Here is a 21,761-nt window from a genome sequence, read left to right as displayed (position 1 = left end):
GTGTACGTGCACGGTGTACGGAACCAGTGGAAGAGACACCGCGGCGACAAGAACGGCGGGAGAGGGGAACACCACCAAAGAAACTCGCTAGCTTCGGAGCCGGCCGAACAGTCACCCCTGAGGAAGGGACTGAATCGGTCCCGAAATGTCGGGTCAGTTTTATAGCTTTTAAAGTTTAACTTTAGCAAAGAGGCTGGAGAGTTTATTTGTCGTATAAAATTTTCACCCAGCCAGGCAGATCTGTCGAATATGTTCACATTTAAGGTCATAAAATATTGCAGTTTACTAAAGGATGTGTGGAATGCATGCACCTAGTTCTTATCACTTATGGCAATTTCGGTTTTTATCTATATATACCTTTGTAAACAGGATGGAGTTCCTCGAAAACAGCGCTTCAGAAAAGTTCTAAATACTACGCAGCTTTGCAAAAGAACCTGCCAAGTTATTTTATCAGACATTGTCATCACACAAAGCACTGAGACCAAACTTCTTACATGCAGGAGGCTCACAAAAGCAGCAAGATTTAGACAAAACTTTTTTACGGTTAAAGTATTTATCAAAATAGACTTCCGAGGTGCATCTCTTAATAAATAAAAAGGTCACGGAGTGCCCTTAACTCTACTGCTGTATTTATGAATCGAGCATTCCATCCCAGAAAAAACAGCACAGCCACCATTTATAAACAGGTTTACGCAAGCCAGCTTTAATTATCATACAAGAAGATCAACAAAAGAGTAGCAGCAGTAACAGCACCACTGCCAGCAACAAAAACTTTGTTTGCAATATGTTACATTATGTACAGCTTTTTGCTTTCCACGGAAAGTCCATAAATAAAAGCGTGCATGTAGATAGCAACAGAAAAGGCAAATGACACTTTCACTGTCCGTTTTCCCATGCACATGCAGTCTTTTTTCACGTTAGTCCATTTTTGTTTGTTTTTTTTCACACCAATGCCGGGAACAGTTCCGACAGGGGGTCCACCCAAGGAGGAGAGTCCGTCGAAGAGGCTGTCCTCCCGGAAGCTGCAGTCACTCAGCGGGGACAATGCAGACTCGTAGCCGGTCTCCGTACTGTGTGCCGATGGACTGGCAGCCATCTTTAATGACGGCGGCAACGACAGAGCCTCCTGCGGTGGATGGACAGACCCCTGCGCGTCACCGCTCTCGGCACAAACCGAATTCAGATCGAAGGGGGCCGAATCTGGGCTTCCGGGAAGCGGGGAAGGGCAGTCGTCGATGACAACCACGGTGTCCTCGACCTCGATGACCGACGCGGGAGACACTGGAGCCGACGTCAAGACCGGAGTGGCAGGGGAAGGGGCAGCCAACGCTGTCACTGCTGCTGCTACGGTTGTTGAGGCATCTTCCATGACGACATCAGCTGTGCCTGCGCTGCTGCTGCCATCTTCCTGTTTGTAGTAGACGTGGTCGAAGTGGATCAATTCTTTGATGGAGTCCAGCTCTTCTGGTGAGGCCCCCACCATACGCGAGGAGGCGCTCCGTTTTCGACCAGACGACTGCCCGGGCTTCGCTGTTGCTGCTGCCGTTGGAGCAGGAGCAGCAGCAGGCACAGGCAGAGGAGCGACGTCCTCGGTGAGGGGCATGCCTCCGAGGAGGTTTTGGCTGCACTCTTGGAGCAGTGCGAAGAGGTCGTCACACTCGTCATCAGCTGCCAGAAGCCGAATTGCATCATCCAGAGAGCAAGAGCTCGCAGCGGAACCTGGTCCTGCTGCAGAGGTCCACTGATGAGTGATGCATACTCAACGGAACTGCTGCTAGCTCTGGTCTCTGGAGGCGAACACGGCTGCATTTGGACCATGAAAAGGTGGAAAAGAAGAATGGAAAAATGAGACAATGCCAAAACTAATATTAAGAAAAGCTACACACAGCACAGCCATCATACAAGTTTTTGAAGGGGTAGTGACATGTTTCTTTACATTTAAATCTTTTTTTTTCGATTTAGTAAAGGTCACAGAGTGCACAACTAGAAAATATACTGGCAATCCCCAGGGTGCACTAAATAATTTACCTGGACAGCTTTTCTAAGCCAAATGTCACTGTTATAAAAAAAGGCTACTGTGTAGCGACAGCACGACGAAGGTGGTCATATGAAAGCGGGACATAACATTACGATGTTTCAGTTCTGGCTCTGGCTCACTTGACTGCCTCTTATGATGTTACTCGTTGTAATGATTGATGAAGTAGACAACCTAGTGAGCCAGAGCAAGTGCAAAAACACCACAATGTGCTGTTCCCACAGTCATGACATCTCAACATAGTATATAACCGCCCAGGAAGCACAACTGAATCTAACTGTAGAAGAAAGCTATTAGTACATTACTTTCTTCATGGCGCCCTGAAAACAGTATTGTCTGTGTGGTTTTGAGGACTCTGACTCTCATTTAATGCAGAAAATTAATAGTGAAAAATACAATGTCACAAGCCACACGGTTTATTAGGCACATATATGACTTCTGCATAATTGCAATTAACAAAAAAAAATGCAATTAGATTGGGTCATATTTTGCACACTGACAATTCCATAAAAAAAAAGTATATTGTGCTCCTTGTTTAGCCACCCGCCAAGGTACCTTAGCGGCTAAGGTGTTCCTCTGTAAAGCTCAACGGCACAGGCTCAATTCCTTGCCACAGAGGCCACATTTCAATTGAGAAAATAGAAAAACAACAATGTACTTTTTGAAGTTAGGTGCACAATTAAGAAACTCCAGGTGGTCAAACTGAGCAGCGCCGCACAAGAGAGTATTTCGTAAAACCTTATATAATTTAGTTATCGCAATCTTGCTTGTGCCACAGTAAGCACGACTACAAAAAGATGGCCTGCGCTGCGTCACAGTACTTACATATCGTAAATTATTGAATAAGGGCACAAAATTCGCATAATGGCATGCTGTAAAATGCCACCAACTAAGCAGATGTATGGCAACGACAGGCAGCTGTTGCGGTCATCCCAACTATACTACACGCGCTAAAAGCCATCACGAGCCAATAACAATGCATGCTTTCGAACTCTATAGCAATCATACAGCGTACAGTCTATTCATTTTCTCACCTCGACTTTGACGACTGGTGCAGGTAGGGATGAAGTGGTAGTGGTGGTGGTAGTAGTGACTGTGGAAATGGGGCTGGGTGATTGGGTGCTGGGCTTGGCCTCGAGCCTCTGAACTAGTCGCTGGTTCTCCCTCTGGCATTCCTCCAGCCGTTTGCGCAGAAGGCGGTTCTCTTCAACTAGGGCCGTCCTCTAATTAAAGAAAAAAAAATCAACATCAGTTTTAACAGAAATGAGCTCAACCCGTAGATGAAAATAGTGCTACAAATATCAATTTCACTGTAACATTTTGCAAAATGTTAACGCAGTGAAAATCTGTTGTAATAGGCAGTTAGATATACACAAGTTCTCTGTGTATGCCTCTTGCCGAGCGCTTTGCATAATGGCCCTAACATATAAATGTGGTGCTGCTATTGCTAGTAACTAGGGAAGAAATTTATCCCAAATAAACATTTTGTTGCTTTACATTTATCAGTAGTGCATTTAAATCAGTACGAACACCAGCTGTGCAAACTTTCAGGAGTGCATTTATTAATGCTGCAGTGTAACAAAAAACGAAACACTGTACATTCAATCTGATGGCCACTGTGGAAATACCGGCCTGATTAACATCTTTAATATCAGTATGTACCTCACACTAAACAACTGAAGCATTTAGCAAAATATAATTCAATATGTTGTTTGCAGGCACAGCTCGTATGTTAATTTTTACTCGCAAAAACATCACTATTTTGTCTCATGTGACCTACTTTTAATAAGGTTGGCGCAGGTTAACTTCGTACACAATAAACTCCATAATGTCTTTGAAACGTCAGCCTCACGGTAGTGCACAACGTTTTACTACTACTGTGACGGTCTACGAAGCTTCTTGCTGAATACACAGGCTATCTTGCCTTTATAACTATCATAGTAATTATTCACACAGGACAACAGTGTCCTCTAAATCAGAGCGGGACATTCAGGCGTGCATACTTGAAGAAAAAAAAGAAATATCACTCACGTCTGCCTGCAGCCGAGTGACCTGCTCCTCGAGTTCATCCATCCTTGCTTTTTTCCGGTCTCGGGCACTCTGTGCTGCCACACGGTTCTTCAGTTTCCTGGGAGCAGTCAAATTCACTGCGTTGAGTACTCAAGCACATTCCTTGTTGTGTATAAAAAAAAAAAAAGACAACCAGATCAGAGTACGGTTATTTCACATATATATACAATGGCCTAACATTTCAGTTCGTTTTTGTTGTAAGAGTCCTATACGTGGAACCTGCAAGTGTGCTTCATTCCTGTACATGAGCTATGTACAATGCACCGTATATGTAAATTTTATTTTCCTTTTTGCAGCCACTGTTACAATGTTGCGTGTGTAGGGTGGCCAAGACGATGTTAAGCTGTCGAATTAGTTTTTCTTCCCTAGTCTCCCACAACACTGTTTATGTTTTTGCAAAATAGCCAATTCAATTCAACGAAGCACACAGAGTTCAGTTCATGATGTGCAAGTTACACGGTTAGCTGGATGAAACAATTAAGTTTACAATAACGAAAGGTATTTATAAATGGAATTCAATGCAACGACCTAGTCGCAACACTCGTGGAACCCGGCAGCACAATGGAGTGTATCGGGTAAATGCGATGTTAAACCACCGCATAGATGAATTATTGAGGATAAGTAACGTGCCAATTTCACCAAAAATCAGAAGGGAATAATTTTATTACGGTTTATAATGAAGTTGACGCAACGCTGTCCTTGACACGGCTGCACGATGTCTTATCAGTATGGCGGTCAAAGACTTGCGGCGCAGCGGTACAGCAATGTCGAGATTACGGTTACGAATAACGGTTTGCGAGATTGCCAAGTGACCCGTAATCAGGTCACTCGATATATACATATATATCACGGAGCATGCTTCAAGGAACGCAATCGAGGAGGCGGCGGAAACGTTCCCGGCTGATGCAACGAAAGCAACACCCGGCGCCGTCGCCATGGTGACGCGACGGCGGCTACAAAACACAAATGTCGCTTGACGTCAGATAGATCAAGCCACGAAGGCTGCCAACGCCGCAGCTCCGGCGTCCTGTCGACGTGGCGGCCAACAGCAGTTTGCTTAGGCCTGTTCGCGAATCGCGAATAGGCGCATAATGTTGCGCGTAGGAGAGAGCCACCGCGATTTCCAATAAAACTTTTAGATCTGAAAACTGAGGCTAATAAGGTTTGTGAAGCCGAAACTGAAGACATGAAAAGCGAAACTGAAGGCGTGCGATAGCATGACCGATGGAAACACGTATTAGAAAGTTAAGGAAACGACAGCGCACAGTTATCGCATTCGTCAGAAAATAAGGGTCAGTTTTCACTCGAAGGCGGCGGATGCTAACCGGTTTCCTGTCGGCCCGGAACATAAACGGAAGTTGCTTTCGCGAGCGACATTCCATTCGTCACAGCTTGTTCCCCGCGACGGACCGAAAAATCTCGACTCACGTACCTTCTCATGATCTTTTCCTCCCGCGTCAAATGGTCCAGCCGCTGCCTTTTCCTCACCGGCGCAGCAGCGGTGACGACGGGCTCTGCGACGCTGACTTCCATCTCGGACTTGATGTGCCAATCTCGAGGTGCGATGATGGTAGCTTTCTCCGAAGAAGTTGAACGGTCTCGAACTGCCGTGATCACGATTCTCTTGGGAACACCCATGTTTGATGAGCTTGTGGTGGTGGTGGTTGTCGGGAGACGTGTAAACACGCCGACTACTTTAGAGAGACATCACTTCGAGTGGGTACGATACAAACGGAGCTGATCGCTGCATAGCCAAAACTACGCCAAAAGTCGCGTACGCCCTACGACACCATTCCGCTGCGTCGACGAAAACCGACTGAGAGCGAAGCCGGGGACAGATCGTGGCGTTCGCGGATTGGACGAGCCGCAACTTCTAGCGCACCCTTCGATTGGCTCGCGAGCCGATGATGTCATGGGGTGGGCCTGCCAGAGTTCTTCAATGATATGAGTTGCGAAACTCCCCAAATGCCCCACGTATCAAAATCTAAGTCGCCAGTGGCCAAACTCGCGAGGTCTGCTAATTGTCGCGTCATCTGTTGACAAAAAAATAAACTAATAAACGTTCGTAATGCAAAAAGCGCATGCAGGGGCGGTGATCTTGTTTTACTGCTCCAGGTAGCGCGACAATCTGCAGGTTCCCCAAAGAATTGGCCGTGGGAACGTCTGGGTTTTTGAACGCAGTTTCGCAACTGGTATGGTTGAAGAACTCTGGGACCAGCTGTTTACAAAAGACGCTCTTTTGCGCCGCTTGCTTTTACTTCTTCGCCGCGCTGTGGGCGACCGCTCACAAACTTTCTGATGCAAGGCGGATGTGAAAGTTGCTTCATGTCGACCAAGAACGATAACTCATCCAAGTAGTCGAGTCTGCGGGCTTGATAGCTGCAGTAACGCCTAAAGCAGGCCGTTTATAAATCACGCACTGGAAACACGTCGAAACATCTTTATTTTCATTTCAAGCATCGAGTAATAATACGGCTGACGCAACAGCTGTTGCGTCAGCGGTTTTAGCAAAGAGTGGCAGCTGATGAAATTCCGTTAAATATTGGCTATGTACGCAGATAACGAAGTGATGATTTTCTTCGCGGTGTTTACACGTAATCCAGTTCTTCCGGGATGCCGAACTGCTTGTTGAGCACAGACTCCTCGATGAAGAACTTGTTCTTTACCCAGGACTTGATGGAAAAGATGTTATCTGCAAAGATATCGTATCAATGTTTACTAACACTGCATTTCGCAATCTGCCCTGGAGGTATACGCATGGCAAGCAGGACCGATACTTTTTTTGCTTGATTAATATCCTTCAATACCGGTCTTCTTTGTATATTACGATTGCGCTTCATTGTATCAATTTAATTCAGCGGTATTTTAAAAGTCTCTGTGTTCGCGCATGTTATACCGCGGGGAATGCAAAAGCGGAACTAGAAACGGGACACTCCCCGCGATTGCTCGAACGTCTGTAAGCGAGGTCGACAAACGATCCTTTTGGCCTCTGAGTGTTATCTCTCTTATCACATCGTTTTTATTCCATTACAACAAAAGCCTACCGATATACGCCCGCACGTGTCGTAACTCGGCGAAATAGATAAGTCCGGACCTACGTATGGCATTACGGAACATCGTTTATCTCAGACTCCAAGCGGCAAATTTACCAGCGTTCATACACATCGTAATAGTGTGCAATACAGTTATACACTAATACTAGTAGATTTAGTGCGATGGCAATTGGGCGCCTACGTCATCTTCTTTCAGTGTACAATTATTAGTACCGAATCAATTGAGAGCAACTCTCGTCAATAAAAGGGAACCCTGTGACACTCTTAAACAAACAAACGTTTGTGTGTTTCTTCACACATATATACTACCATAATGTATCACGTCACACCGCTATATGTTTCACTGCATGTAACATAACCAAAGCAGAGTTTAGCTGATATTGGCTCCTGGATTTCCCTACACTCTTCAAAGCACTCTAAGAATGGGGTAACCTGGACACACCCAAGCAAAAATATTGGCAAGCAGCCCCTGCATTCTCAACAAACATCATCCTAAAACTCTAAGCTACCCACAATGCCACACTTTAATTGACGATAACTCCTCAAGTTCTCCAAAGTGACGTACCTCATACGGTGATGAGGTGACATAAGTGTAGTCACCCTGCTGAATGCACGGAGCACCTGGTTGCAAATTTTCCCACCCACAATAACTGTGGAGTGCCATCGACCATAGTGGCCACTTCAGCAAAAGGGTTAAGCCGCCGTCTACTTTATCAAGTCAAGCTACAGTGTCAAGTGGTGGAACACTTCAGCATACAGGGGTACGTATGACTGCAAAAGATTGTAGTCGTTTCCATTCATATGAAGTCCTCCATTTTTCCATTCATTAATAGCTTAAAGTTTTAGGGTGGACTAATCTGAGCTCTTTACATCTCCATCGTAAATTCAGCATTCATACAGATCTAAATTATGGGCATTTGAGTCTATGCCTCTAAAACTGTATAGTATACTGCTCCCTCTCTCTTTTTTTTATTTTGGTTGACCTAAAGTAACTCAGCCGGCTGGCCCCTATAATGGTCAAAAAGTCAGGTGACTGAATGGCTTGAGCTCAACCAAATATTTTGCAAACATTTGTCATGTAAAAAATCTACCAACCAGAAGCTTCGCACAAGCAATAAAATTTGTTTCTAGTACCCGTTTTGCATGCACCACTTCTCAGCACACAAGTATTTGTCACGTTCTGCCTGCTCCAAAATGCAGGTGGCATGGGTGGAAATTGAGTGCACGTATTTATATGACAATGTGTCTATTTGACAATACACAAAGACATGAGTGCCATAGTGTTCATAATGTTGACCATCGCCTCCTATATTAAATATGCCTGCCGCATCACCAAAAAACCAGCTGCCAAACTCTCTCCTTTTCCTCCTTTCCACTAGTGTCGGTCGCTAGCACCACATGTGGCGGCCGCTCCCGTAGTTTTGACATTTGGCATAGCCTCCGAAACGACCGTGCAAAGTTGCCGATCTCGAAGATGATGGTGATGATAAATGGCTGTTCTCTTTGAAGCCGGGTAAAAAAAACAAGAAAGGAAGAGAAAAAAAGAAAAGAAACAAGAAGGATGGATACGAAGCACACACACTAAGCCCGCCGCCGTGATGATAGTGTCGGTCGCGAGCGCTACCGCTCGGCGCTTGTCCAAAACTGAAGGCAGGCCGGCTCCGCTGGGAGCTCGAGCCATTCCTCAGGCATCTTTAATATAGGAGGCGATGTGTTGACACAAGTATAGGAAGAGTAACCGGATGTGAGGAAGCGCCCCAACGTCGCTGAGAAGACGACGAAGCAGCATCGAAAATGCCAAAGCACACGCAATGGAATAAGAGCGGTTCGCCCATCCGAAAGACGAATCCCTGCACGTGCTCACGTGGCACGAGCACAAGAAGCAAGAAAAAAGAACAGGCCAACAGAGCCTGTTCTTTTTACATCAAAATAGAAAAAGGGCATTACACAGACAGATTTCGGTACAAACTACTACCGTGACATCTAAGTAGCTAAAGTATTGCGCTGCAAAGCACAAGAATGGGGGTTTGATTCCTGGCCACAGCAGCTGTATTTTGAAAGGACTGAAACAAGTCACCCACTATGGCACGTCTCATAACCATATCCTGGTTTTGGCACATAAGACCCCACTATTAGTTACAATTTTCAACATACTATTTCAGGAAGGTGATGCACTAAATAAGTTGAAGCAATAAGTTTAATGGGATCAATATGAAGGGGAGGCTAATTCAATTTATACGGTGGTGGCGAATCAATTATGTGTAAACCTGGAAGGTTGATGTAATGAGACAGTTGTTGACCAGCCATGTTGTAGCATGAAGATAGTACGATATAAGTGGAAACATAATTCTCCCACTGTGCTTGCACAATGCTCCACGCAGTATATGTCAAGGCGCTGCACTTCGTTGGTCACTCACCTGTCCATACTGTTGGTGGCCTCCTTGGCCACGAGTGTCTGCTTCTTGACCTCTTCCAGAACCTCGGGTCGCAGTCCCTGTGCTTGTCCAGCTCGGCCGAAACCTCGTCACGGTCTCGCTCCAACTCGCTCAGCTTGGACATCAGTTCCTCTCGCTCAGACTGCGTTATTAGATTCCACGCATCACTCTCTACACGAGAGAGGCAGCTTGGTGATGCGAGTTACAAGCAGTACAATGTAAGGATTGCTTTTACGCAATTGCATGCCTTTCTTTTGACCCACATTTCGCAACCTACAAATACTAGTGGTAATGTAGGTGGAGCGCAACCAGACCGCAGATAAAGTGTAAAAAGGAAAGGAATTCAATGAAAATCGTAACATTTTTCCAGGCAGGTCACGGCAGCTAATTAGCATATCTTCTACACTTAGCACTTGGTAGACTGCTCTTAGCAGAAATTTAGGCAGCAATCTCGAATTGTTCTCAACGATACGCTTTGGTGAGAAACTTGACTCCTTTGTGTATATATATGTGTGAGTGTGTTACTTGTGTGTATGTGTGGTCATTGCATATACCAAAGTCATCACCCGGAGTATCAAGTCAGGTGGTAAGCCAAGCTAACATCTTCGGGGTTATTGTTAAGAATTTGTATCTATCTGTCTAAGCTTGGCTGCCCATCCAGCATATTTTTAGGTGCTACCCAGATACCATATCCTGGAGATTATCATTTTTGGCGACCACCAATTGAGTGAGCCCAAATAAATGACAATTCAGTCAGGTGTTGCACCAGATATCATGTCAAGCAAAAATGAATGTATTCCCGGAAGTGGGCAACAGAGAATACAAACCCACTGCAGTTGTGTAAGGAATGTCAACTATTCATATTCAGGCTAATGAAGGCAAGGAAAGCATAGTGGGTGTTATTTGTAGCTTTAACTGAAGTGCAGCAAATCCTATAAAAACAAAAAGAAATGAAAATGGACACAAATTCAATTTGCCGCCAGTGGGGACTGAACCCACAACCTTCACACTGTGCTTGCGACGCTCTACCAACTAAGCTACAGCAGCAGTCATTTCACCCTCCACTTTCTTAGGTATCTCTGTACGTGTAACTCTGCGAGTGTTAACCAGTGCCACTTGTAGCCACAATGGCGAATATGGAACGTTCCTTCCGCCATGCTTCGTGCGGCTGTGTTTAACAAAAAAAAAAAAAAAAAACCTTGATCCATTAACCCTTCTTTAATTTGTAAACTATTCATGCTTGTGATATATTTTCTGATTAAGAGTCTCTTGATGGCCAACCAATCTGAAAGTATGTTCGGAAGGCATGTCTGGTTCGTTGTTCAAACAAACATTTTAGATGGCCACCAGCAGCTGCCAAGCGTGCACGCTTATTCAATATGTTTCCTCCCCTGCACTACACTTTGCAGAAGTCTAAATTAAGGGCAATTGATCATATAACCATACAGCTAGTGAACAACATTTACCAGCTTTTATCAGTTTTTATTAACAAGTACAGCAGTTACTTGATGTGAACATGCAGATGACCTGAAGTTATTTTAATGAACAGATAAGGAATAATCTGCCACTACTTCTATCATGTCAGCTGGTTTCTCAAGAAAGTCTCCAATTCTTTCTGCATTTTTGCAAGCATTAAGAGGCTTTCTGGAATAAGCAAATCTGAAGCCACAGAAATTGAAGAGCCTATTGACATTAAAGGTTAAACATATTGGCGCACTTTTTTCATTTGGCACTACAAGCTCCCTTGAAGCACGGGAAACCTTACACAAAGGATGCATCAGAAAATAAAATGAGGCTAAAGAGCAAAGCTACATTGTTACTAGTCAAATGTAGCTTAAGAACTTTCATTTTCCAGTTATTTTATTATTACTAGAAAAAATTAAGGCTGTGCTCCGGTTTCTCTTATTAGATGCTAGAACTCGTGGGCAAACCATGTGAATAATTTACTGGACAAGAAAGAGCGTATTTACTGTCTAGCAAGAAGCTGCTTCCTGTGCGACTGTTTATTCACATGGCTTGACGTCTTTCCCACCATTGTAAGTATTGTAAGCATTATGTTCACCCCTCGTCTTTATACGTATGTACATACCCATCATCACTGCTGTGTTCATTCACCTCAGCGCATTGCCTGCCAGAATGAAGTGTCGAGTTTTGTCATCAAAGTACAAACACCAGGCAGGTTTCAAAATACCTCTTAACATGTGGGAAATTTGGGTGTGAAAACAGTCTTGAAAAATGTTATGTAGATAGAATCTTTGAATCCTGCGGAATACATTGTGGTATTGGTTCTTTTTGCCAAAAAATAATTAACCAGACCCGAGCTGATTCTCAAAATCAATAATGTTGCAGCAGCTAGCACGAAAATTCTGAAATGATATTATGTTTTGTCGGGCTTGCCAAGCCTCTTCCAGGGGAAGAAGTGGATATTGACAATAGCAGATGTGCAGTTTACTATAGACTTGATTTCAATTGACTCCGCAGTTGCTTTAACTATTAGCTGCAATTGTCACGTCACGAACCACGGAGGTCCGACTAGACGCCGCCACTTACCGAGTCCTCCCTTCCCACTTGAGCCTTTGCCAGCTGACTCTCGACAAACTTGAGCTTCTTCTGCGCATCCTCCACTTTTGTCTTCAGCTCGTCTATTTTACGCTTTCTCTGAAAAAATAATGTCGCACATTTTGTGGCTGTAGGACAGTCGTTCCAGGTCGGGCCGCAAACATCAAAACACAGGGCCAACTCTAGCCTTACAGTCACTCGATTTCATCAGTTTTCGCTTACGTTTACGATTAACGAAGTTTGAAAAATTGAGCTAGAAATGAGGGCTGTTGCAACAAGACCTGAATTTCTGAAATAGAACATTGATTGTGTGCTAAGCTAAAGGCCATGGTTGTGTCTTTGAACACGAAAGATTGAAAGTATAAGGTAACCAGTGCTAAGCAGCGCGTCCTTGCTTCAGAACAATGCCATTAGTGCTGAACTAATGTAGCAGAGGGTGTTATCAACAGATGATTACATTCCCAGCAGCAGTTTATTGTTGCCCAAATGATATGATGTGGAGGGATGACATGCTGTGACTACTGGAACTTAAAAAAAAAAAGAAAGGTCAGGCTTCCTACGTACTTTCGTGCTGCAGATAACACGTAGTAGTTCTTTCATATCATGTGGTCGATACCAAAGGTGACTAAAAACGTTGCTTATGTAAACTGTGGACCACTAGAAGTACATTTTATTGAAGTGCCTCAAACTACAAAAAAGCAAAACCCAGCATCATAGAAAGAGTATAGCAAAACCAAGCATAGTTACAGTGAGCTTCTGCACTATGCTGAATCAGCATAGATCCTATGTATGACGATTTTGCAAGTGTCCATGCGGGAAAGAGAAAACCATAAAAGTAAGCGAGATTCCACACTCAGTCAATTTCACTGGATTACCTGTCGTCGTAAATAATAAGTGTACATCTGCTCTTCCTCAGCTTAAAGGTAAGGCGGACAACAATGCGGGACTTTTTGCAAAAGTGATTTTACTAGAGCGTGCTTTGCCTTCGTTGCCACACAAAGCTGTCCACGAGCATTCCTAAACCCTCCCTACCCAGAGCCCCTCATCTAAACACAGACAAGACGCAGGTAAACTTTTGCAGATATAGAACGCTTCAACGACCACTTCTCCACGTTTTCTACAGCTGGCATAAGTCGAAATTTCCGCTGTCCTCCACTACGGCGCGCCTCATAATCATATCGTGGTTTTGGCTCGTAAAACCTCACAAATTATTCATTTCAACAAACCTAGTGTCCTTCAGCGTGCACATAAATCGAAGAGAGAGCACAAGTGTTTCCTTGTACTCCACACTTCAACTGGGATTAATCCGCCACTGCTGAAGTTGTGCCTAGAAGAATACCATAGTCAGTGGGTTATTGCGGCGGCCAATTAATGAGCAGTTTGTTTAGTCACTATTTCAAACGCTAGCTTCGTTGCCACACAAAGCTGTCCATGAGAGTTCCGAAACCCTCCTGCCCCGGCCTCCTCATCAAACCGTGTACAAGATGCAGATACACTCATAGGCGTGCGCACAGGGGGGGCAGGGGGGGGGCACAAAATCTGCCCCGTACATTGACCCTTCTAGTCACCTAAGAGGGGGGGGGGGCGCAAAATCTACCCCGTACATGGACTTAGTAAGGTAGGGGGGCGCTGCGATGTACCTTCGCCCCCACTAATGGGGAACCCTGCGCGCGCCCATGGATACACTTTAGCACATCGGGACGATTTCAACAACTACTTCTCCGCATTTTGTGCCGCTAGCATAAGTCGTAGTTATTAACTCTAGACGTAGCTTGACTCACCGTGCTGACAGCTTTGCTTGGGAAAGACCAGAAGTAGACCGACGTGCCTATCTTCTCAGAGTCCACGAGACCGTCGTCGACTAAGGACTGGACAACGTCTTTAACCGCCTGCGCTATGACACCTTTTTCCTTGGGACCGATTTTCTCGAGATCTTTCAGTTGAAACACATCTTTCTGAAAAAATTAAGAGAACAGAACGAAATACGAAAATTGTGATAACTGATCCAGTGATTACGACACACGCAAAAGTGCACTTAAAACGCACAGTGCACATACATTTTCTTGTACATTTCCGGTTCGTGCAGAAGATTCGCAAGAAAAAAACCGGGTTGAAGCTACAGGTGTTCAGCAAAGCCTAGTAACGTTGAGTCAAAAGGTTGTTGATCGATCTATGTTGACTTGAGTTGGGCTGCGTCACATTAAATCAACCCTGCAGCTATGAGAGACGTCACAGTGCAGGGCTTGATCCGTACTAATCAGATCTCTTTGGGTATAATTATTATTATTATTATATTATTATTACTATTAACGTGCACACGGGAGCTAACGCACATTGATCTCATCGATATACACGCACGCGGTCGTCGAAAGACGGTAAACTCTGAGGTTTTTGCGCAATATCTCGTAATTACTGAACTTCACAGACAAAACTGACTTCGTGTGATCCTGAGAGAACTGGTTAAAAACTTCGACGGGTGGCTCACTTTTTCATAGAAAACTTGTAGCATCCGCTGTCGCTTTTCTTCAGCGCTTACGCCTTTTCTCTTGGACTGAAAAAATAATAAACAATGAGAATTTGTCATAACAACCAAGAACTTTCAGTAAAAGCAGCGCCGAAAGCACTTTAGGTTTCAGCGCGTGCCACTCACAGAATATAGAAACTCTCACACTTAAGCAGCATTAAGAGATATTTCGAGCTTATTTAATGGAACGTCACCATCTTCACAGTAGACCTTACCATTCTAATAGGCTATAATTGAAGATATTGCTCTAACGCAAATGATGCCGCGTCAAACAAATTTGCCGGGCAAGTCTAGGCAAACGAAAACCTTGTCTGCTTGGCGCGCTAACTGAACTCATAATCTTTAAACACATAAAATCCTAAACAAATGTGCATATTAATACATACACGCGTTTATGCGACTGTAATTTAGGTGACTATATCAACTTTACAAAAATAGTTTGCCTTAAAACTCACGCATTAGGTGACGGTTATCTCTGAGCCTACACTTCAGCTCTCAAAGGCTATGTTTTTGCCGGTTTTCACGAACTGAAATTGCTCAAGGCCGCGACATCGACTTGCGAAAATGTTTTGCAAGCCAGTAAAAGCCAATACGAGCCCCAGCTTTTAAAAAATGGCGGCCCCCATAGTCGACGCGATCGACGCTGTTCGCACCTGAGGCAACCCGAATTTTATAAGCTATTCGCAAAACGCTAGTTCATAAATATTTGTAGGAGCCAAGGCACCGTTTCAGCTAGCCTTGACACATACGGCGGACACCATGGTCGACGAAATAAGGCAAGCTTTACGGAGTCAGCAGTGCGGTGCGTTTTTATCATTACTGTAATGTCGTTTTGCTAAAGCCCACAAAAAGCCATAACACGTAATTTTATCGTGTCTTTGCTCGCAGATGAACAGAGAGAGCGTCGACAAAAACTTGTGGACGACAGGCGAGGAGCGTCGGTTTATACGAAGGAGTTAGAGCCCATGCCAATCGAAGAGGTAATCAAAAAACCCATTTGAACACGTTGATTTGCACGGCGTATTTTTTTTTTTTTAATATTTCGAGCACCTTTCGTTGTTCCTGTTGTCTTTGCAGTTTGAAGCAATGCTGAAGGATATAAAAGCTCAAAGGAACAACAAGCACTACCTCAGGAAGGTGAAGAACTCGCTGGCTTTGGGCGACGATTACATCAGTAGGTTTCTCAGGTAAAGCGTTGCTGCGATGTGGCACGCAAACCAAGAGTTCGCTAAAAGACTTGAACTGTAGAGAAACTTTCAGAGCAATTTAACACAGCGCCTGAGAAGCGTGAGAACGGCTTGCAGTCAGAGTACAAGACTTTAGTGTGATATGTTGACGAATGTCATGTGGCCGGATTAATTTCAGCGTCCGCCGTGATGGTACTACAGTGGTTACGGTGCTCGGCTGCTGACCCGAAGGTCGCGGGTTTGATACCGGCTGTGGCTGTCGTATTTCTATCAAGGCGAAATGCTTGAGGTCCGTGTACTAATACCAGACGGTCGAAATGTACGCTGCCCTCCACTACGGTTCGTAAAACCTCTCAAATTATTGTTTATTTCAACAACCTGGTTTGCTTCAGCGTACACATAAATTGAAGTGTACGAGTATTTATTTGTACTCCACTTCCACCGGGATTATTCCGCACAGCTGAAAATTGTGCCTAGAAGAAAACCGTCGGCAGTGGGTTATTGCGGCGGCCAAGTAATCAGTTTGTCTAGTCACTACTTCAAATGCTAGCTGTTGAGCTTGAAGGCTTGATAACTACTGCCTCCAAGCGATGAAATAGCTTCTGATTAATGCATTTTTAGGAAGGCACAAGGAATCATTTAGTTAATTCCTTCTTGTTCTCCTTAGTTTCATTTGTAAAGAAAAGGTTGCAAACTACACCTTGCAGAATCAGAGGCATGATCGATCGTTTGTAACCTTGTATATGTGCATGCCGTACAAACTTTCTACATGCATCCTGTGATGATTCGTTTATTTTTGCAAGAAAAAAATGTATACAGCTTGCATTAGGTTGCTCAAGGCTGGGTCACAGCAGAACTGGTGATTTGCTAGCTAATCCCGGCTTGGCTAAGTTGTTGCTATGTCTTGCTGAGTGTTGCTAGGTTTTGCGAAGTGTTGCTATGTCTTGCTAAGTGTTGCTAGGTTCTGATAAGTGTTGCTAGGTTTTGCTAGGTAATGCTAGGTATTTCAGTTTCAGTTTATTGATTTCAAAAGGTAATACAAGATTAGCGAATATACAGGCGAGGGTCCCAAAGTAAAAGAACTGTAGTGGGACCTTCGGTTCATTATACAAGCATTGTAGGTAATAACTAACAACAACAAATGAACAGAATTATTAGAAAAAATCAAAACATATAGATAAAACATTTCAATACAGATCAGTTAAACATGAAAAAAGCACAACAAATGAAATTAAAAGTACAAGCAAAAAGAAGTCTTTTAGACAACAGCCATGACGTGGGTACACTTAGTACAGATAGTGATGTCTAAGGTCATTTTTAAAGACTGGAAGGGAAACACAAGATTTGATAGATGTAGGTAAATCATTCCAGAGTGAAATAGTGGTGAATGCAGATGTTTTTTTGCTGTAATTAGTGTGAACTGTTGGTAACAAAAAATTCTTATTAGCTGCAAATCTCGTCAGGTTTTTATTCTGCAGTAAATCACGTGACACGAGTGGATGCATGACGTCATTATGAAGCATTTTGTGAAATAAGACGACTATGTTGTACTGGAACAAATGAATGACTGGCAAGATATTGAAGGAGTGGAGTAACACAGAAGCATTAGATTGCATGGAACTAGAAGTGATAATGCGTATTGACTGATTTTGGATATGTTGTACTGATGACAAGTGACAAGCGTACGTGATCCCCCATGAAACGATACCATAGTTAATGTGACTATGAATGAAAGCGAAGTACAATGCTAGAAGAGCCTCACGAGAAAGGAAAGGGCGAGCTTTGATTAGTGCGCGGATGCCAAACGAAGTTTTATGCTTGAGATGGTGGAAATGACAGCGGAATGTAAGTTGAGGGTCAAGATGTATGCCAAGAAATGTGACGTCTTGCAAGCGGGTATAGAATGAGTCCCAAGTTTTGCTATTTCCCAGGTCCCATCAAGCCCAAATGGCTCTTCCATTCCGGTCGGTCCCCCACCTCAATCACCTCTCTGCATTAAGACATGTGCAGTGTCGTTCGCAGCTGTTTTGGAAAGCCCTTAGTAGCTGGGAGTGGCTGGTGGAAGCTGGGACTGGCTAGGAGATCACCAGCTCTACTGTTACCCAGCCTTGCAGGGCTTAGTGCAAGCTGTCTACATTTCTTTTTTCTCTTTCTTTCTTTTTTCTCTCTTCCGTCTGTTTTTTCTCTCTTTTTTGTCTTTGTTTATCTACATTTGTTTCTTCCTCCCTCTCTCTCTTTCTTTCTTTCTCTTTCTTCCCTTTCTTTCTGTCTGCACATTTCTCGCATCCTCTTTTATTCTATCTCGCTCTCTTTCTGTCTTTCTTCCCTTCCTTTTTTTTCTATTTCTCTCTTTCTTTCTATGCTGTTCTTTACTCTCTCCCATCCCTTCCCTACTCCCCCTCACTTCCCTTTCCAACCCCCTCGCTACACTATACTATACAAGGCTATGCTATGCTCTGCTAGCGTGCCTGGATAGCCGAGTGGTTACGACGCTCGCCTTGGGATCGTGGGTACGTGGGCTTAACTCCCGCCACGCCAGGAAATGTTTTTCGCCAAGAACTTCTCACTTTCTTTCTATCTCTTCCTTTCTCTGTCTTTCCCTCTTTCTTTCTTTCTCTCTGCACTCATTCTCTCGTTCATCAAGTTATTGCATCCGACGGCGGACAAATTAGCACACGTGTTCTGGGATTGAAGCGGAAGATGAAGAAGAGAATGAAGAGAGTGCGTGCTGGTTCATGATGATAATAGTTTTCTGTCGACGACTAATGGCATTACGAAAGCTTAACTGCTCCTCTAAAAAAAATTCACAGTTTCGCCGCAAGACAATGAATGCGATAGCAACGAATTGGAATGGTACACAAAGAGAAGCTAGCAGCTCACTCCTTTAGGAAATGTGGCCGCTGCAGCGAACCAGATCACGTTCGTGCTGCCTGTCGCTTCAATGCATACTTTTTGATGAGAGCGCAAGTACAAAGCTATGAGCCATTTGCTGACGGCATCTAGAGATACAGGCGCAACTGCAGGCAACCAGGCCCTGTACGTCAAAGTATGCTTTTCCTCCTGGAGGTACGCAGCCCCCATCCGACTCCTATCTCCATGCTCCTTTCGCACAACGAAAGATGGGCGGCATGTTTCCTCTCTGCTTAAACAGTAATCAACGCCAGCCCTCACATCCTTGAACTCACACATAGAACGTACGACACGTCGGGCGATGTTATCAATTTGGACTGTTGTTTTGCTGCTGGAATTTGGAATGTTTCTGTTTATACATGTTCTGAGTATGTGCATTCGGCTGCTGGGGTCCCGTCAGGCAGAGCACATCTTCCTTTGGCCTTGTATCCGAGACATTGTTGTCTAAAATAGAAAGCTGAATGAATAAATGTATGAATGAATGAATGAATGAAGGACTTTATACGGAATAACAGTGACGGCAGAAACCCATCGAGAATTTCAAATATAATTGCTATTGCAGTGACAGATTTTCCACTCCAACTAGGTGCATCAACAATCTGTGACTGCCGTAAGCAAGAAAAACAGACGTGACAACCCACACAGTCATAATACACCGTGCGACATTGCAATCACTGATGCACTTCCACTGCACTCACATAAACAGTAACAGAGCAAAATAAACATAAAGAAAGGTCAGCTGTAGCATGGCACCCTCCTCCTGCAAATCTGGCTTATTGAGGCACTGCCCTAACATTGTTTATTTCATTCAATGTCAGTGAACCAACCAGGGTATCTCCTCATTATAAACACATGGGTCTTTCATCGAAATCTTGAAGAACAGTGTACGAAAGTTATTCATAGTAGGCAAAAGTTCGCTCTAAATTGGATAATTGTACGCCGGCTTCACTGCACTTGTACCTTCTTCTTTGTGTACTCTCAGTTTAGTTTTATTTGCTTACTTGAAACATGTATAATTAAGTTTCACTATGCATCTCCCCCTCCCCCCTTCTTCTTCCTCTATGTTTATATAAACTTTTGTTACTCTGTTATTATTGTTTTAAATGGGGACCATCATATTTTACCAATGGCATGCTCCTCCAGAACCCTACAAGGGGTCTTTAAGAGTTAATAAATTATGATGATAGTGAGCTTACAGCTGCTTGATACTAATGTCACAAAGTTGTGACTGAACCCAGTTGGGATCTAATTATTTTTCTGTTTGCTGAAGAGAGCCGATGAAACTCACAGATTTGAGTCATCTGGTTTGAGTGCGCAGAAAGTGTTTCTAACACTACTGTACTTTCTTTTCAATCAGGACCAATGGTGCCTTGGAGCAACTCCTGTCCGTGACCCTGCGCAGCGTTGAATCCTCATGCCAGCTCGAAGCTCTCGCTTGCTTCACCAACCTGGCCTGTGGAGACCACAAGGCCACCTTCCGGGTGCTGCGTTGTGCCGGCCCCTATCTGATCACATTCCTCAATGGCAGCAACCCTTTTCTCCAGGCAAGATCTGTAGCATCTGATGTAGCACAGTGTCTTGTGACAACGGCATTGGATAACAATTTCTCTTTTTCATGAACGTTCATCCGACATGCGGGCTTCTGCAGAACTTATTTGCCGTACTCTATGATCGTGCACTACGAGTTGTCAATTAACTTTCCCTCATCCTGCGATCTGCTGGCCTCCTGGTCAGCTCGTATGGTGAAGCAACTGCCCGTGACACATGTTGGCCCAGGGTTTGAGTCCTGACCTAGGACATAATATTGGTCAACTATTACTCACGCCACACAGGCACAGAGAATGGCATTACCTTCCTAACGCCTTGAGCTTTAATGCCACTTGTGCAGTGCCATGGTGGCAAGCGTTATGTTATTTGCCTTAATGCCATTCGCTGCTTCATGAGCTTGCCAGAACTCGTTCGGCTGCGGAATGTGTGCTCTCAACACCATAGCTCGTGCAGGTATGGAGGAGGAGAATTCATGTGTATTTGAGAAATGGCTGGGGTGTCTTCTCCTCTGGTGAACCCGACCGTTCGTGCTCTGTGCAGCAATGGCTGTGCTAGCAACTACAATGGCAAGGCGACTGCGATAGGGTGGAAGAAGGCAGTACATAATGTGAGTAAATAGTGTGTGCCTTTGCTTGCACACCACCATGCACGGCAACACACAACACGTGGCACTGTAGGGAAGTGGGAGTTTTGAACCGCCACACTACACAGCCACCGAACACCATGGAATATGATACCCTTGGCGGAAAGACGTGGGGATTTCTTGGTACTAGAGAAGATTTTAGTTAGTTATATCCATCCTCAGGTCAACTTTACTTCATTAAAAGGAGGTTTCAAATTATAACGTGTCTCTGTGAGGATTTTCGAGAGAAATTTCATTTACTTTGATATATCCTTTATTGTGTTAATACAGTTTCATAATTACAAGGTGGAAGTGTGTCTAAAAGTTTTCAAAGACGTGTTAAGTGAAAGGTAATGTGTTGCAACTTTATTTGAAGTAACCAATGGGTGATTCTAAGAGTTTGAATGCGCAGATTTTTTAAATTCAAATATGTATAACATTACTGGGACAACCAGCTTTGCCGTTTGAATTATCCATCGATTCAAATTTCAAATTTTTGAGATTCTACAGCACCGTCAATACCTACTCCTTTATAAATGCTGTTGATACCGCTGATAGTCAGTTTATCAATCGTGTTACACTATAACCGTGCACATCACTGTATTCCTTTATAAAAACCTGCAGTCTGCTACGCAACACAATGCAGGAGCAGTCAGCATGGTGTCTTACCAACATTGCCAAGGATTGTGACGAGTGTCGCAACCTGCTGAGGTGCCAAGGAGCGAGTCATGCTTTTATCAAAGCACTCCAGGTTAGTTCACTGTGTACTGTTTTCTGTTTTAAAGGACCCCTGACAGCAAAATTTTTGTTGGTGACTT

The 21,761-nt window shown here is 44.1% G+C and overlaps 3 protein-coding genes across 3 annotated transcripts in view; 1 reads left to right on the top strand and 2 right to left on the bottom strand.

The window, feature by feature from the left end:
- Positions 1-675: 675 nt before the first annotated feature.
- On the bottom strand, positions 676-5,924 carry LOC119390472 (X-box-binding protein 1). The gene is made up of 4 exons (XM_037658092.2): positions 5,538-5,924; positions 4,067-4,163; positions 3,070-3,258; positions 676-1,803 (listed from the first exon to the last, which is right to left on the bottom strand). Exons 1-4 carry the CDS (start codon positions 5,741-5,743, stop codon positions 1,438-1,440), a joined length of 858 nt encoding a protein of 285 aa, XP_037514020.1. The 5' UTR covers positions 5,744-5,924; the 3' UTR covers positions 676-1,437.
- A 769-nt stretch (positions 5,925-6,693) lies between these two features.
- LOC119391445 (meiotic nuclear division protein 1 homolog) lies at positions 6,694-15,002 on the bottom strand. The gene is made up of 6 exons (XM_049415285.1): positions 14,892-15,002; positions 14,638-14,703; positions 13,934-14,107; positions 12,144-12,251; positions 9,576-9,735; positions 6,694-6,797 (listed from the first exon to the last, which is right to left on the bottom strand). Exons 1-6 carry the CDS (start codon positions 14,892-14,894, stop codon positions 6,694-6,696), a joined length of 615 nt encoding a protein of 204 aa, XP_049271242.1. The 5' UTR covers positions 14,895-15,002.
- Positions 15,003-15,280: 278 nt separating this feature from the next.
- Positions 15,281-21,761, top strand: part of LOC119390471 (importin subunit alpha-6) — a 39,009-nt gene continuing 32,528 nt past the window's right edge. The window contains exons 1-5 of the mRNA XM_037658089.2: positions 15,281-15,478; positions 15,565-15,656; positions 15,754-15,863; positions 20,131-20,317; positions 21,590-21,694. Coding sequence (XP_037514017.1) covers positions 15,436-15,478; positions 15,565-15,656; positions 15,754-15,863; positions 20,131-20,317; positions 21,590-21,694 — 537 coding nt within the window. The 5' untranslated portion in view covers positions 15,281-15,435. The remainder of the gene's footprint in view (positions 15,479-15,564; positions 15,657-15,753; positions 15,864-20,130; positions 20,318-21,589; positions 21,695-21,761) is intronic.

Source organism: Rhipicephalus sanguineus, chromosome 4, assembly GCF_013339695.2.
Source record: "Rhipicephalus sanguineus isolate Rsan-2018 chromosome 4, BIME_Rsan_1.4, whole genome shotgun sequence".
Classification (NCBI taxonomy): Eukaryota; Metazoa; Arthropoda; class Arachnida; order Ixodida; family Ixodidae; genus Rhipicephalus; species Rhipicephalus sanguineus.
Note: the sequence above shows the minus strand (reverse complement) of the source record. Positions and strands in the feature narration are given on the sequence as shown.